Here is a 15,950-nt window from a genome sequence, read left to right on the forward strand (position 1 = left end):
GAACCTGCCTTTTGGAACTCAGTGGAAGTCATGGAGGCTGAAAGGCTCCTGTGCCCCAGAGCCTCACAGGGTCCTGCTTGGTTTCAGAAGGAACAAGGACAAAGCAATTTAAAAGTGTTATTTCCTTAAGATCTTATGGAAAAGCCAGAAAGAACTTTTTGGCCAACCTGATACAAATCAGAAAACAAGGCTCAAGTCTTGGTCCATTGAGAATTAAGATTAAAAAAAAAAAAGACTATTTTTAAATATTTATGAGATCATAAAGCTAGTGTTGAAATGCCATTTGAAAATGTATTTAATAGACAAAGAACAAGGCATTGTCTATACCCCGTCACCCAATCCAATATGCCCTGCCCTGTAGATTCTGCATCAGCCAGAAATCTCTCAGGTACAAATTTCCTAAGTAGAATTCAAACTGTTTCCTTTCCATTTCCCAACACCTTTGTTTTTGGCTTCTCATTTTAGAGTTTTAAAGATGGAATAACAGTCATTTCACAGTTACGCTCTGAAGTTCGTGGTGTCCTTATTTTTGCATGATGTGTATTTTTAGGCTGAAGTGAGCAGATAACGAGACAGCCTGCAGGCTTCTATCCTGGTTCTGCTAAACAATTGCCATCATCACTTCTAAAGGAGTTGAGGGGGTTAGGTGGTGGTGGTGGGGGTGGGGGTGGTGGTCGGGGGTGGGGTGGGGGTAGGGGGCAGTGACAGTGGTCAATCAGCATTAACAGCAGAAATGACAAGATAAAGATACTCAATATGTTGTAAGAACAGAAGCCAACTCAAGTCTCCAGACCTTAGTTTTTCTTTCTTGGCAAGGTGATAGCTGCAGCCTTGCATTTAATTTACAACACAAAAGAGAAAACAAAGAGAGACAGAAAAAATTTATCATTCACGTAGTAGTATCAGTGATGATTCTTGCCATATTTCCCAGAGTGGAGGCGGGCTTGAAGATTTGAATCTAAGGTATCTTCGGAAGACCTGAGTTCTCCTGAGGCGCCCCCTGTGTAAGGAAGTTGGTCATTTTATGATCATTTGGATTGAATGTTCTAGATCCTTGTTCTTCTATGTTTACTCTTATTATTTGATACAATATTGCTCCTAAGTACCACCCAACTAACTCCTCTAATGTTCAGCTGAAGAATAACCATCTTTATTATCTCTGGAATTAGGGGGAAAATGGCTGTGTTAGGTTTGAACTTTGTACTCCAGTACCTTCTGGATGATTTAAGAACTTTTCAAGAGTAATTTTAAGTGTCCTTGATTGCCACCAATGTGCTGATTTTGTGGTTTTCTGTTTGTTCTTTTCCAATTTTGTTTTTGGAGTATAGTTGATTTACAGTGTTGTGTTCATTTCAGGTGTACAGCAAAGTGATTCAGTCATAGCTATATATTCTTTTTTCAAATTCTTTTCCATTATAGATTATTACAAGATATTGAGTATAGAGTCCCCTGTGCTATAGTAGGTCCTTGTTGGTTTTCAGTTCTGTAATAGGAGCTCTAAGTATGATGTGACTGCCTTGCTCATATGACTGCAGCCCAGAGGGATGGTGGTAGCGATAGGCTGGGAGCACAATGGAAATAGTGAGGGGACAGCTGTATTAGGAGCAGAGGCTGTCAAATTTCACTGAAGGGAGCTGGTATTGGGGAATGTTGGGGCCATGTCAGGGGGCTCAGAAGGCATGATGCATTGGACATCCTCCAGATGGAAAGGCAGGACTGGAGCTAAGGATGGCAAGAGTGGGATGCACTTGGCCTTGCAGGGGAAGTGGGATATGAAGGGCACTGTGTGCTAGGCTAGGGCGCTTGGACTTGATCCCAGAGACACATCCAGCCATCACTGCTTGCTTTATTCAGTAAGCAAGACAGATGCGTGCCCCATTCTTGCAGAGTTGACAATTGAGCTCTCTACTCTTAGCCATTTGAGGGTTTTAATCAACAGAGAGGCCAAGTTGGATTGGCTGTACATTCACATGCTCACACACATACACCTCAAGCAATTACAATAAGTTCCACGTATGAACATTGCAGATTTTAAAAAATGCAGAATGTGCATTCACATGTCTAACCATATAAGTTAGTCCCGTGTCTGGCATACATTGTCACATGTGTGCATTGTCTACAAGCTGGTTATGCTTTTGTATACTTTACTGTGAGTACTATATAGAGGACAGTGGTGCAGTATCTTTAGTTCAAGCCCAGGAAGTCTGGAAGCACTGCAAAAGCAGCAGTCATGTAACTTGTTACTGCTGTACTTTTCAAGGTTCTGTACTGTAGGGTTAAAAATGTTTTCTTTATTTTTTGTGTTTGTTTCCTTTTTATGTATTATTTGTGTGAAAAGTATTACAAACCTATTACAGTACAGTAATATATAGCTGATAGTATTAGCTGGGTACTCAGGCTAACTTTGTTGGACTTACCAATAAACTGGACTTATGAACATGCTCTCAGAATGGAACTCATATGTATGTTAGGGACTTACTATATTAAAAATAATGTATGCACCTGGTCAAAGTATCTAGCCATGCAAAAGGGTCTAGCCATGCAAAAAAGCTCTGGTCCCTGGTTCTCTTTAGACAGAATCATTGTTACCTATTTCTTCTTAATCTTTCTACAGATATTCTATGCACACATGCTATATATACACAGGGTTCTTCACTTTGCTCTCTTATCATTAACAGTGTGTACTGAGTTCATTCTAAATAACGTCCCAGTGATCTGCATTTTCTTCACAGCATCAGGGCTTGATGGCCTCGTACGCACTGTAATATAACGGGTCCCCTCCTGTTGAGCACTGAGGACGGTTTAAGTGTTTTTGCTTCCTCGGTGCTTACTTTTGGATGCATGTGTTGCACTCGTACCGTAGTGTGTTTTAGAATCAATTCTGAGAAGGGAAGTTATTTGATCACAGAGTTTGTGCATTTTAAATCTGCTAGTGGTTGCTACTTTGCCCACAGAAGAGCTTGTTCTTGTTTCCCCACTATAGTAGTGTTTATTTCTTGAAGCCTGTGGCAGACTTTCCAAATAGTCTATATTGAAAAGATGATCACATTAAAAAGTTGATCACCATTTCGTGTATGGAAAAGCCCAATTGTATTATGAGGGGTATGGACTGTAATTTTATACTGATCTCTATTTGGGTTGATGGAACTTCCCTGGTGGCACAGATGATAAAGAATCTGCCTGCAATGCAGGAGGCCGGGTTTGATCCCTGGGCCAGGAAGATCCCCTGGAGAATGGAATGGCAACCCACTGTAGTATTCTTGCCTGGAGAATCCATGGACAGAGGAGCCTGGTGGGCTACAGTCCATGGGATCACAAAGAGTCAGACACAACTGAAGCGACATTTACTCTTTCTTTCCTGCTACCCTTGGTCCCAGCCCTGGTCCCAGTCCCAGTTCTGGTATTTGAGGCTGATGGATGAATGTCTTTTAGGTGGATTGCTTCTAGAGGACAATTCAGAAGATATGTATTATTAACTTTTGGCTCAATGAATCTTTTGATTGATTTAAAGTTTTGACCACAGCAGCAACATGTTCCCTTTTAATTTTTTGTTTTCCTATCTTTTTTCTCTGTTTATTTTTTGATAAAGGGACCATCTAGAAGCTGCAGGTCATGTGTGTATTCTGAAAGATGCCTTTGACTTTGAAAGTCCATCTGAAATCTCAAACTTCATCAAGGCAGAAAACTTGGAGGGAGCTGTGGCTCTGCATTTGTATAGAGGAGGCAGACTTTTGCAAGGTAAGCCCCTCTCTTCAGGGTGAAATGCTAGCAGTCACGAAAACCAGCAGTGCCTATGAGGTCAACTTGAAACATAGATGAAACCGTTTATCCCATTTATCCGCTCCAAAATGGAAGGAACACAATCATCTTTTCTGTGTGTTCTTAACAGAGTGATTTTCTAAAATGATGTAACTACGCCAGTTGAGATTGGATGTATATCGAAGCTGTTTTTACTACATTAAGAGTCTTATCGTGAATGTTTTTGATGTGTTTTTCTTCACTCAAAATCTAATGTTCAAAAGTTAAAAATGGGGCTCTTTCACAAGATGTACAAGTGAGCACATAGGAGAGAGTTGACTCAATTGATTTATGAATGAGGGAACTACTAAGATGCTAAAGCCAATTTAAAGAGCGTTTGGGGAGCTGAGACTTGAGTGGGCAATTTAGTAAAGACTGTTAGGACTTCCCTGGTGGACCAGTCGTTAAAAATCTGCCTGTCCATGCAGGGGACACAGGTTCAATCCCTGGTATGGGAAGATCCCACACACCTCGGGGCAACTAAGCCTGTGTTTCACAACTACTGTGCTTGCGTGCTGCAATTACTGAAGCCCATGCACCCTGGAGCCCATGCCTCACAGCAGGAGGGCCACTGCTATGAGAAGCCCGTGCACCCCAACAAAGAGTAGGCCCCGGCTTGTGGCAGCTAGGGAAAGCCCGCACTTGGCAAGGAAGACCCAGTGCAGCCAAAAATAAAGAAATAATAAAATTTTTAAAAAGGATATTAGGATGGGGTTGGCTGTAGAACTGGTTAGTGTCCAGCAGGGCAATCACCTGTAAGCTTCGGGGCTGAGCTTGCTGTCTACAGCAGCTTCCCACCAGCTGTGTGTTCTATACATGGTAGTGTGTGTATGTCATCGCTAGTCTCCCAGTTAGTCCAACACCCCCCTCCCACCCCGCCATTACCCACCCCATGTCCACATGTCTGGTCTCTATGTCTGCGTCTCTGTTCCTGCCCTGGAAGTAGGTTCATCTGTACCATTTTTCCAGATTCTGCATATGTAAATTGATGCAGCCACTGTGGAGAATAGTATGGGGGCTCCTAAAAAAGCTAAAAATAGAGCTATTATATGACCCAGCAATCCTATTACTGGGCATATACTCTGAGAAAACCATAATTCAAAAGGCCACATACCCCAGTGTTCCTGGCAGCTCTATTTACAATAGCCACGACGAGGAAACGGCCTAATGTCCAACGACAGATGAAGAATAAAGATGTGGCACATATGTACAATGGAATATTACTCAGTCATAAAAACGAATGAAATTGAGTCATTTGCAGTGATGTGGATGGATCTAGAGTCTGTCATACAAAGTGAAGTAAGTCAGGAAGAGAAAAACAAATATTGCATATTAACACATATATGTGGAATCTAGAAAAATAATCCTGATATTTTTCTTGAGTGCTTGTTAATTTACAGTAGTCTCCCAAAGTTCCCTAAGTGTCCCTCTCTATCTATAATTCCCTACTGGGAACTCTACAACTACCTATATAACTATCTTAGTCTATTCCTAACTACAACTTCACAGAGTAAGAACTTTTAATTAATAGTAAATACTGAAGTCACACAACAGTCTTAGAAAACTAATCCACAGGGAACCTTTAAACACTGCTTTCTTGCACCTTGAAAGGATGTGCATGCAATCATTCTCTTGGCTTTATTTATAATTTTTGGATATTTCTTCTTTTCCCTTCCAAGGTCGGCTTGACTTCACTGAGAGCCCGGTGGCTACCGAGTGGAGGCAAGACAGATAATTTTGTTGTTGAGCCACAAGTGGCTTTTTCCAAACATGAATTAAATGACATGGCAGTGGCAGCTTTTCAGGAGCTAGTATGTCACTTGAGGCCCTACATTATCTATAGTAATCATCATACAGGGGTAACACTTCACTCAGCAAGATGTATCAACTTCTGAAATTTTCAGACATTTCACTGCTAAAGGTGACTTCCTGTTTCCCTGCACTATCAGTTTAGTTCAGTTCAGTCGTTCAGTCATGTCTGACTCTTTGTGACCCCATGAATCACAGCACGCCAGGCCTCCCTGTCCATCACCAACTCCCGGAGTTCACTCAAACTCATGTGCATCGCGTCAGTGATGCCATCCAGCCATCTCATCCTCTGTCACCCCCTTCTCCTCCTGCTCCCAATCCCTCCCAGCATCAGCCTTATTAATCTTCTAGCTCTGTCTCCCACTCCTGCACCATGGGAAGTAGGACCCTTTTTTCCCATATAGGTATCACTCAATGGTGCAGCGGTAAAGAATCTGCCTGCCAAAGCGGGAGATGCAGGAGACAAAGGTTCAATCCCTGGTCCGGGAAGATCCCCTGGAGAAGGAAATGGCAACCCATCCAGCATTCTTGCCTGGGAAATCCCATGAACAGCAGAGCCTGGCAGGCTGCAGTCCGTGGGGTTGCAAAGAGTCAAACATGACTGAGGATGCACACACACATATGGTATATTTAAACACATAACTTAGTGATCTTCCCAAATCAGTGCTTATGCTGACCATTTGTCACTCCCAATCGTCTGCTGAGAAAAAAAAAATCTCATGGTTTCCTGAACCTGGCTTCTTAAAGCCACCTGATGTCTGTTCCTTGCTAGATTCAAGCCTAAAGCCTATTCTCAACAAGAAACAAAGGGAAAGATTTGTCAAAACCTTGATTTCTCCTTTCTGTGTAACATAATCACAGATCCCAGGAATTATGGATGGGCATCTTTCGGGGCCATTATTTTAACTGCCACAGACCTTTCTCTGGTCCCCAGAGGTTCATGTCCATCCCATGTGCTAAAATCTGAACATCCCCCAAAGTCTAAGCCCCTGGCAGAAGGTAAATCATCTCTACATGGTCTGCTTTTCCACGTCTGGCTGTGTGTATTTTTGGAAAAGGTCACACCTGCCGATAGTAAGAAAGGCAAGCAATATAAAATGTTATAGAGAGAAAAAGTAAGTTTCTCTACCATCCCAGATTTCTGATCTTCTGGGTTCCTTTTTTTTTTTTTCCCTGCCACACCAAGCAGTTTGTGGGATATTAGTTCCCTGACCAGGGATCAAACTCGTGCCTCTGGCAGTGAAAGCATGAGTCCTAACCACTGGACCACCAGGGAAGTACCCGGGGTTCTTTCCACAGAGGCAATGGCAGCTAGGTTTTTCTGCTTATCTTTTCACAGATATTCTTTGTACAGAGAAATTTATGTTGACCATTTTACTACACACATTGTGTTCATCAAAATGCTCTTGATTTTTTTTTTTTTTACTTAAATTCCTTTTTAAAGTTTTCATTTGAATTTTTTACTTACTGCCTTTCTGTACCTCCTGTGTATTATCAGAGTGCTTAGTATCTAAAGGCTGTGAAATGAGAGGCACTTCACCAGAAATAAAAAAGATAAAATCTGCTTCTTTTCATGACAAAGACTTCTAAGGTAAATACAAGGAAAGATCACTCACTACCTTTTCATTGCAATGTTGAATCTCTGTAGTGGAAAAGGCAATGGCAACCCACTCCAGTACTCTTGCCTGGAAAAATCCCATGGGTGGAGGAGCCTGGTAGGCTGCAGTCCATGGGGTTACTAAGAGTCGGATATGACTGAGCGACTTCACTTTCACTTTTCACTTTCATGCATTGGAGAAGAAAATGGCAACCCACTCCAGTGTTCTTGCCTGGAGAATCCCAGGGACGGGGGAGCCTGGTGGGCTGCTGTCTATGGGGTCGCACAGAGTAGGACACGACTGAAGCGACTTAGCAGCAGCAGCGATGGTTTGTTTGAGAAACCCCAGTATGAACTCAAATTAGATCTGGTCTGTTTAGTGGTTTGCTTTTGCTCTTTTGAAATTTTTATTGACCTTTGGAAGTCCTTCTGGGAAGCCCTAGTTGATGAGCACGTGTTTAACTTGATCTGTGCATGCTCCATGCCTTTTGAGATTACCAAGGCAGGAAATGTGCCTTCCATCAGTTTAGGGCTCATCATTCAGAATAAATACGCTCCTGGGGGGAGGGGGTGGAATCTTTTTGCACTTGACATTTGCAGCATCTCAGATATTTTTGGTTCCCATACATTTGTGCCCTCCGTGATTTATCATACTGCATGTTCCTGAAAGATACAGTCTATATCTCTTTCCTTTCCCTCCTGGTTCCTCACCGTCATGGTGACTGATATCATGAACAGCAGGTCTACATTTGAAGCCATCTTTTTCCGTCATAAACACCAGCAGTTCCAAATTAACCTGTTTCCCAGGGATGATACACTTGGCTTTATTTATTTATTTTAATTTTAATTTTTAATTGGGGGATAATTGGCTTACAGTGTTGTGTTAGTTTCTGCAGTACAACAATGTGAGTTAGCTGTTTAATACACGTATACAGATATCCTCTCCGTGTTGAGTCTCACTCCCACCTCCCCCATCCCACCCCTCTAGGTCGTCACAGCACACCGAGCTGAGCTCCCTGCGATCTGCAGCAGGCTCCCACTAGCTGTCTGCTTCACACCTGGTGCTGTACATATGTCAGTGCTACTGTCTGAATTCATCCCACCCTCCCCTTCCTGGCTATGTCCACGTGTTCATTCTCTACGTCTGTGGCTCTGTTCTTGCCTTGCAAATAGGGTCATCAGTACCATATTTCTAGCTTCCAAACATTTGAGTTAATATTGCTGTTGTTTAGTCACTAAGTCATGTCTGACTCTTTTGTGACCCTCATGGATTGTAGCCCATCAAACGCCTCTGTCCATGGGATTTCCCAGGCAATAATACTGGAATGGATTACCATTTCCTCCTCCAGGGATTCTTTCCAATCCAGGGATCAAACTTGAATCTCCTGCATTAGCAGGCAGATTCTTTACTACTGAGCCATCAGGGAAACCTCATGCATTAACAGACAGTATTTGTTTTTCTTTTTCTGACTGACTTTACTCTGTATTACAGACTCTGAGTTCATCCACATCACTACAACTGACTCAATTTCATTACTTTTTGTGGCTGAGTAATATTCCATTATATACATATATGTATATATATACATATATATATCACAACTTTAAAAAATTAATTTATTTTAATTGGAGGCTAATTACTTTACATTATTGTGGTGGGTTTTGCCATACACTGACATGAATCATCCATGGGTGTACATGTGTCCCTCCATCCTGAACCCCCCTCACACCTCCCTCCCCATCCCATCCCTCTGGGTTGTCCCAGTGCACCAGCTTTGAGTGCCCTGTGTCAAACATTGAACTTGGACTGGCCATCTGTTTCACATATGGTAATATACATATTTCAACGCTACTCACTCTAATCATCCCACCCTCGCCTTCTCCCACAGAGTCCAAAAGTCTGTTCTTTACATCTGTCTCTTTTGTTGTCTTGCACATAAAGTCATCGTTACCATCTTTCTAAATTCCATATATATATGTGTTGTCTGACTCTGTGCGACCCCATAGATGGCAGCCCACCAGGCTTCCCCATCCCTGAGATTCTCCAGGCAAGAACACTAGAGTGGGTTGCCATTTCCTTCTCCAATGCATGAAAGTGAAAAGTGAAAGGGAAGTCGCTCAGTCATGTCCGACTCTAGCGACCCCATGGACTGCAGCCCACCAGGCTTCTCCGTCCATGGGATTCTCCAGGCAAGAACACTGGAGTGGGTTGCCATTTCCTTCTCCAATGCATGAAAGTAAAAAGTGAAAGTCGTGTCCGACTCTTAGCGGCCCCATGGACTGCAGCCTACCAGGCTCCTCTGTCCATGGATTTTCCAGGCAAGAGTACTGGAGTGGGGTGCCATTGCCTTCTCTGATATATGTGTTAATATACTATATTGGTGTTTTTCTTTCTGACTTACTTCACTTTGTATAATAGGCTCCAGTTTCATCCACCTCAATAGAACTGATTCAACTGTGTTCTTTTTAATAGCCGAGTAATATTCCATTGTGTATATGTGCCACAACTTTCTTATCCATTCATCTGCCGATGGACATCTAGGTTGCTTCCATGTCCTAGCTATTGTAAACAGTGCTGTGATGAACACCGGGGTACATGTGTCTCTTTCAATTCTGTTTTCCTCAGTGATACCACAACTTCCTTATCAACTCATCTATCAGTGGATACGTAGGTTCCTTTCATGTCCTAAATATTGTAAATAGTGCTGCAGTGAACATTGGGGTACATGTGTCTTTTTGAATTATGATTATACTTGACTTTGATAGATGGAAGCTAACAACATTTTTCACATGTTAAAATTTAAAGCGTATTGATTTAAAATGGCCTTGCCTCACATGAGTAACCCCATGTCATGTTCACAATGCTCATACCTATTCTATTCAGGGGAGTTGGATGTAATTGAACAAACAACATGACATAGTCCATATGTTTTGGGAACTTTTGTTTTTTATATCAGTGCTTGGGGATAATTAGTGAGAGGGTGTTTTAAAGGTAAACTGTGCTTTGTTAAGTATCCTAATTTTGCAGGTAATGGAATTCCTTTTGGAATCATCTTTGGTGGAACTGATTTAAATGAAGATGTTAACCAGGGAGATAAAAACAAAGTGATGGGAAAAGTCCTTGAAGAAGCCAGGTAATACTTAAGGGAATTTCACAGGAGTTAAGCATTTAACCTTTTTGGATAAAATTCATTAACACAAAACGATGGAGTAAACCAGTAGTTTGGGAATTTTTATGTCTTACCCTAAAAAAACAATTTCTTTCTTTCTTTCATTTTTTAATTCAGTCGGCACATGTTTATTTACCAGGAATAGTCATTGTAAACAAGTTACTGGTCTTGAGCAATTCTTTGACTTCAGTTAATATTGGATGAATGTTCTTAAAATGTTTGTTGCGGTGGAAGAGATAGAATTATTGCTAAGAGTAAATAAGGGTAAACTCAGGCTTTATTAGCACACAATTTAGGGTCAACTTTGCATCGGGTTTACCCAAGTAGAATGTTTTCATTTTTCCAGTTTTATTGAGATATATTTGACATGCAGAACTGTATCCGTTTAAGGTGGTGGTTTCTTGCTAAGTCCTGTCTAACTCTTGTGACCCCATGGACCTTAACCTGCCAGGCTCTTCTGTCCATGGGATTTCCCAGGCAAGAATACTAGAGTGGGTTGTCATTTTCTTCTCCCAAGGATCTTCCCAACCCAGGAACTGAACCCAGCTTTCCTGTATTGCAGGCAACTTCTTCTTTACTGATTGAGCCATCAGGGATGAGCCATCAGGCATAATGATTTGATTTGAAATGATTATCACAGCAAATTTAGTGAACATCCATCATCTCCTATAGCTACAAATTTAATTAAATAGAAAAGAGATTTTTTTTTCCTTGTGGTGAGATTTACTTAAATGTGTAAGATGTACTCTCTTAGTTCCCCAACCAGGGATGGAACCAGTGCCCCTTGCAGTGGGGAGCATGGCGTCCTAACCACTGGACCACCAGGGAAGTTCCTGAAACTTTGTGCCTTTTGACTAATACCTTCCTGTTTCTCCCTCCCCTACCTTCTTTCATCCTACTCATGCTTCCATAAGTTTGCCTATTTTAGATTCCACATATTGGTGGAGTCACCCCCCGACCCCCTGCCATTTGTCCTTCAATGTCTGGCTTGTTTCTCTGAGCATAAGTATGCCCCAAGTTCATCCATGTTGTTGCAGACGACCGATGTCCTCCTTTTTAGAGGCTGAATAGTATTCTAATGTATGTGCATGCCTGCCACATTTTCTTTTTTTAAAAAAATATTTATTTATTTATTTTTGGTTGCTCTGGGTCTTCGTTGCTGCACACAGGCCTTCTCTAGTTGGGGCAAGTGGAAGCTACTTTCTGCTGCAGTGTGTGGACTCAGTGGTTGGAGTGCATGGGCTTCATTGCTCTGTGGCATGTGGGATCTTGTCCCACCAGGGATCCAACCCCTGTCCCCTGCATTGGCAGGCAGATTCTTAACAATTGGACCACCAGGGAAGTCCCATGCCACATTTTATGTATCCATTTGTCTATTGATGTGTATTTAGGTTGCTTCCATATCCCCAGTATGTGGCCAGCCTTGGGTTTTTTGTGGCTCATCTGTCACCCTTCCATGGCTGAGGAACTGTGGTTAGGGAATCCTGGCCTCTTCAAATCTGTATAATTGTCCCATTTCTGATCCATATCAAGGACAGAACTCCAGGTTCTATTGTATAGCCTAGTTCAGTTCAGTTCAGTTCATTCGCTCAGTCGTGTCTGACTCTTTGCAACCCCATGGACTGTGGCACGCTAGGCTTCCCTGTCCATCACCAACTCCCAGAGTTTACTCAAACTCATGTCCATTGAGTCGGTGATGCCATCTGACCATCTCACCCTCTGTTGTCCCTTTCTCCTCCTGCCCTCAATCTTTCTCAGCATCAGGGTCTTTTCCAATGAGTCAGTTCTTCACATCAGGTGGCCAGAGTATTGGAGTTTCAGCTCCAGCATCAGTCCCTCCAATGAATATTCAGGACTGATTTCCTTTAGGATGGACTGGTTGAACCTCATTGCAGTCCAAAGGACTCTCAAGAGTCTTTTCCAACACCACAGTTCAAAAGCAACAATTCTTTGATGCTCAGCTTTCTTTATAGTCCAACTCTCATATCCATACATGACTACTGAAAAAACCATAGCCTTGACCAGACGGACCTTTGTTGGCAAAGTAATGTCTCTGCTTTTTAATATGCTGTCTAGGTTGGTCATAACTTTTCTTCCAAGGAGCGAACATCTTTTAATTTCATGGCTGCAGTCACCATCTGCAGTGATTTTGGAGCCCCCCAAAGTAAAGTCTGCCACTATTTCCACTGTTTCCCCATCGATTTGCCATGAAGTGATGGGACCGGATGCCATAATCTTAGTTTTCTGAATGTTGAGTTTTAAGCCAACTTTTTCACTCTCCTCTTTCACTTTCATCAAGAGGCTCTTTAGTTCTTCTTCGCTTTTGCCATAAGGGTGGTATCATCTGCATATCTGAAGTTATTGATATTTCTCTCAGCAATCTTGATTCCAGCTTGTGCTTCATCCAGCCCAGCGTTTCTCTTAATGTACTTTGCATAGAAGTTAAATAAGCAGGGTGACAATATACAGCCTTGATGCACCCCTTTCCCGATTTGGAACCAGTCTGTTGTTCCATGTCCAGTTCCAACTATTACGTCTTGACCTGCATACAGATTTCTCAGGAGGCAGATCAGGAGGTCTGGTATTCCCATCTCTTTAAGAGTTTTCCACAGTTTGTTGTGATCCACACAGTCAAAGGCTTTGGCATAGTCAATAAAGCAGAAATAGATGTTTTTCTGGAACTCTCTTGCTTTTTGCAATGATCCAACGGATGTTGGCAATTTGATCTCTGATTCCTCTGCCTTTTCTAAAATGAGCTTGAACATCTTGAAGTTCACGGTTCATGTACTGTTGAAGCCTGGCACCCCCTATGTCTTTTGGTTAAGATAGGTGCCAGTCTTGCTCCTTAAAACTAGGGTCACAGTTGGATATAGTTGCACTGCAGGATCCTGCTTCTCCCTGAAGACTTCCTGGAAACAAATGTGGCAATACAACCCTTTCAACATAAGGAGTACCTTCTGTGCACGTGTGTGTGTTTTACAATAAATAAAGGCGTGAAAACAGTGCCGCCTCACCTTGAAAAGCGATGTATCATTGTAGGTTTTCTTCTTGTTGTTGTTCTTACACCCTCAAAATTTAATGTCTTTAGATTCCTTCAGTCTGTAATGCATTGTCTTTTAGAAAGAAAATCATTCTTCTTGGGAGAAACAGTATGGAATGAATCATCTTATAATATTGTCATTAGCATTATTCATTGTGTTATTATTAAAACACACATTGATTTTTATTTGGGGGCTATTGATTGAAGTTAGTGGGCAGGGAAGTTGCATGAATCATAGATTTTTTGTCTGACACTCTTTAGCGCAGTTTTCTATAGAACAAAGTATTGAACTTGTCTAGCTTTATGACAGGTGTTTCATTTGAATACTTATATTTTTCCTACAAGGTATACTTTTCAACTTTAAAATTTTATTTATTGATTGGCCTCGCCATGCAACAAGCAAGATCTTAATTGCTAGACCACGGATCAAACCTGTACCCTCTGCAGTGGAAGCTCAGGGTCCTAACCACTGGACCACCAGGAAATTCCCTCCACTTTTTTAGTATTTAAAACTTTTTTTCCTGTATGGTATAGTATGTGAACTTATTTTAGCACTCACTTTTTTTGGTTTCTGAACACTGTAATAAGTATTTGGTAGTTATAAACACCAAAATTAAATAAGGAGTATTTGAAATTTGTGGAAGTCGCTTAGTGAAGGATCATCCAGGTGCCTATTAGAAAAAAGCTTAACCTTGCCAAGCAAATGAACAGTAGTTTGTATGGAATGAATTGCCTCATAAATACTTCCACGATTATGAAATCTATAGCACATTAGTAGGTTAAACCACACGAAATTACTGTTTTGTAGGTCAAAAATGGTTGAACGTCAGTAATTTCATATGGCTTTTGAGCTACTTAGTGTTACTGAAGATGTTTTTGACAAACAGAATTCTTTGTCAATGTAAATATGATTTGAAATGGCAGTATTCAAGCAGAAGTGCAAAAGTGGTAGTTTTTATATTTTTCCTAAGATATATGTTTCTGTTTATGGTTCCCTCAGATAGTATTTCTTTTATTTTTTACTCAAGTATAGTTGATTTCCAATGTTATGTTAATTTCTGCTGTAAAGCAAAGTGATTCGGTTATACACATGTACATTTTTAAAAAATATTCTTCTCTGTTATAGATTATCTCAGGATACTGAATATAGTTAGTTCCCTGTACCATATAGTAAGACCTTATTGTTTATCCATTTTCTATATGATAGTTTGTTTCTGCTAACCCCAACCTCCAAATCCATCCCTCCCGCTTGGCAACCGTAAGTCTGTTCTCTATGTCCCTGAGTCTGTTTTGGTTTCAAAGATAAGTTCATTTCTGTCAAATTTTAGATTCCACATAAAAGTGACATTACATATTTGTCTTCATCTGTCTGACTGATTTCACTTAGTATGATTATCTCCAGGCCTATCCATGTTGTTGCAAATGCCGTTATTTCATTCTTTTTTTGTGGCCAAGTAATATTCCAGTGTATGTATGCACCACATTTTCATTATCCATTCATCTGTTGATGGACGTTTAGGTTATTTCCATGTCTTACCTATTGTAAATAGTCTAAATGAGGAACTGGCAACCCACTCCAGTGTTCTTGCCTGGTGAATCCTATGACCAGGGGAGCCTTGCAGGCTGCAGTTCATAGAGTTGCACAGAGTCAGACATGACTGAAGTGACTTAGCACATGTTATTTTAAGTGTCTTTTTCTTCTGAGGATCTTTGGGCTAAGAACTCTTTTAAAAGGTTATTTGTTAGGTGAGTGTAAACCCAGGGCTACTGTTTCTACATAAGGGGCCACAATAAAGACTGTGTTATCTGCAGCTCTGAAATAAGTGACATGTCCGACAAGTTAATTCCAGTTGACCCTCCTGACTCCTGGAACATTTTCCCGTGCACCTTCGTCAAGGCTGTATATTGTCACCTGTTTATTTAACTTATATGCAGAGTACATCATGAGAAACGCTGGACTAAAAGAAGCACAAGCTGGAATCAAGATTGCCGGGAGAAATATCAATAACCTCAGATATGCAGATGACACCACCCTTACAGCAGAAAGTGAAGAGGAACTAAAAAGCCTCTTGATGAAAGTGAAAGTGGAGAGTGAAAAAGTTGGCTTAAAGCTCAACATTCAGAAAACAAAGATCATGGCATCCGGTGCCATCACTTCATGGGAAATAGATGGGGAAACAGTGGAAACAGTGTCAGACTTTATTTTGGGGGGCTCCCAAATCACTGCAGATGGTGACTGCAGCCATGAAATTAAAAGACGCTTACTCCTTGGAAGGAAAGTTATGACCAACCTAGATAGCATATTCAAAAGCAGAGACATTACTTTGCCAACAAAGGTCCGTCTAGTCAAGGCTATGGTTTTTCCAGTGGTCATGTATGGATGTGAGAGTTGGACTGTGAAGAAGGCTGAGTGCCGAAGAATTGATGCTTTTAAACTGTGGTATTGGAGAAGACTCTTGAGAGTCCCTTGGACTGCAAGGACATCCAACCAGTCCATTCTGAAGGAGATCAACCCTGGGATTTCTTTGGAAGGAAT

The 15,950-nt window shown here is 41.4% G+C and overlaps 1 protein-coding gene across 13 annotated transcripts in view; it reads left to right on the forward strand.

Moving 5' to 3' along the window:
• Nucleotides 1–15,950, forward strand: part of GLT1D1 (glycosyltransferase 1 domain containing 1) — a 173,876-nt gene that overhangs the window by 17,683 nt on the left and 140,243 nt on the right. For 11 of the 13 annotated variants that reach the window (XM_044930293.2, XM_044930294.2, XM_044930295.2 and 8 more), the window contains exons 2-3: nt 3,590–3,738; nt 10,233–10,338. In XM_044930293.2, coding sequence (XP_044786228.1) covers nt 3,590–3,738; nt 10,233–10,338 — 255 coding nt within the window. Of the gene's footprint in view, nt 1–3,589; nt 3,739–10,232; nt 10,339–15,950 lie in introns of those variants that run through there. The other 2 variants (XR_006545589.2, XR_006545590.2) reach the window with 1 other exon arrangement.

The sequence above is a fragment of the Bubalus bubalis genome, chromosome 17 (assembly GCF_019923935.1).
Source record: "Bubalus bubalis isolate 160015118507 breed Murrah chromosome 17, NDDB_SH_1, whole genome shotgun sequence".
In the NCBI taxonomy this organism is placed as follows: domain Eukaryota; kingdom Metazoa; phylum Chordata; class Mammalia; order Artiodactyla; family Bovidae; genus Bubalus; species Bubalus bubalis.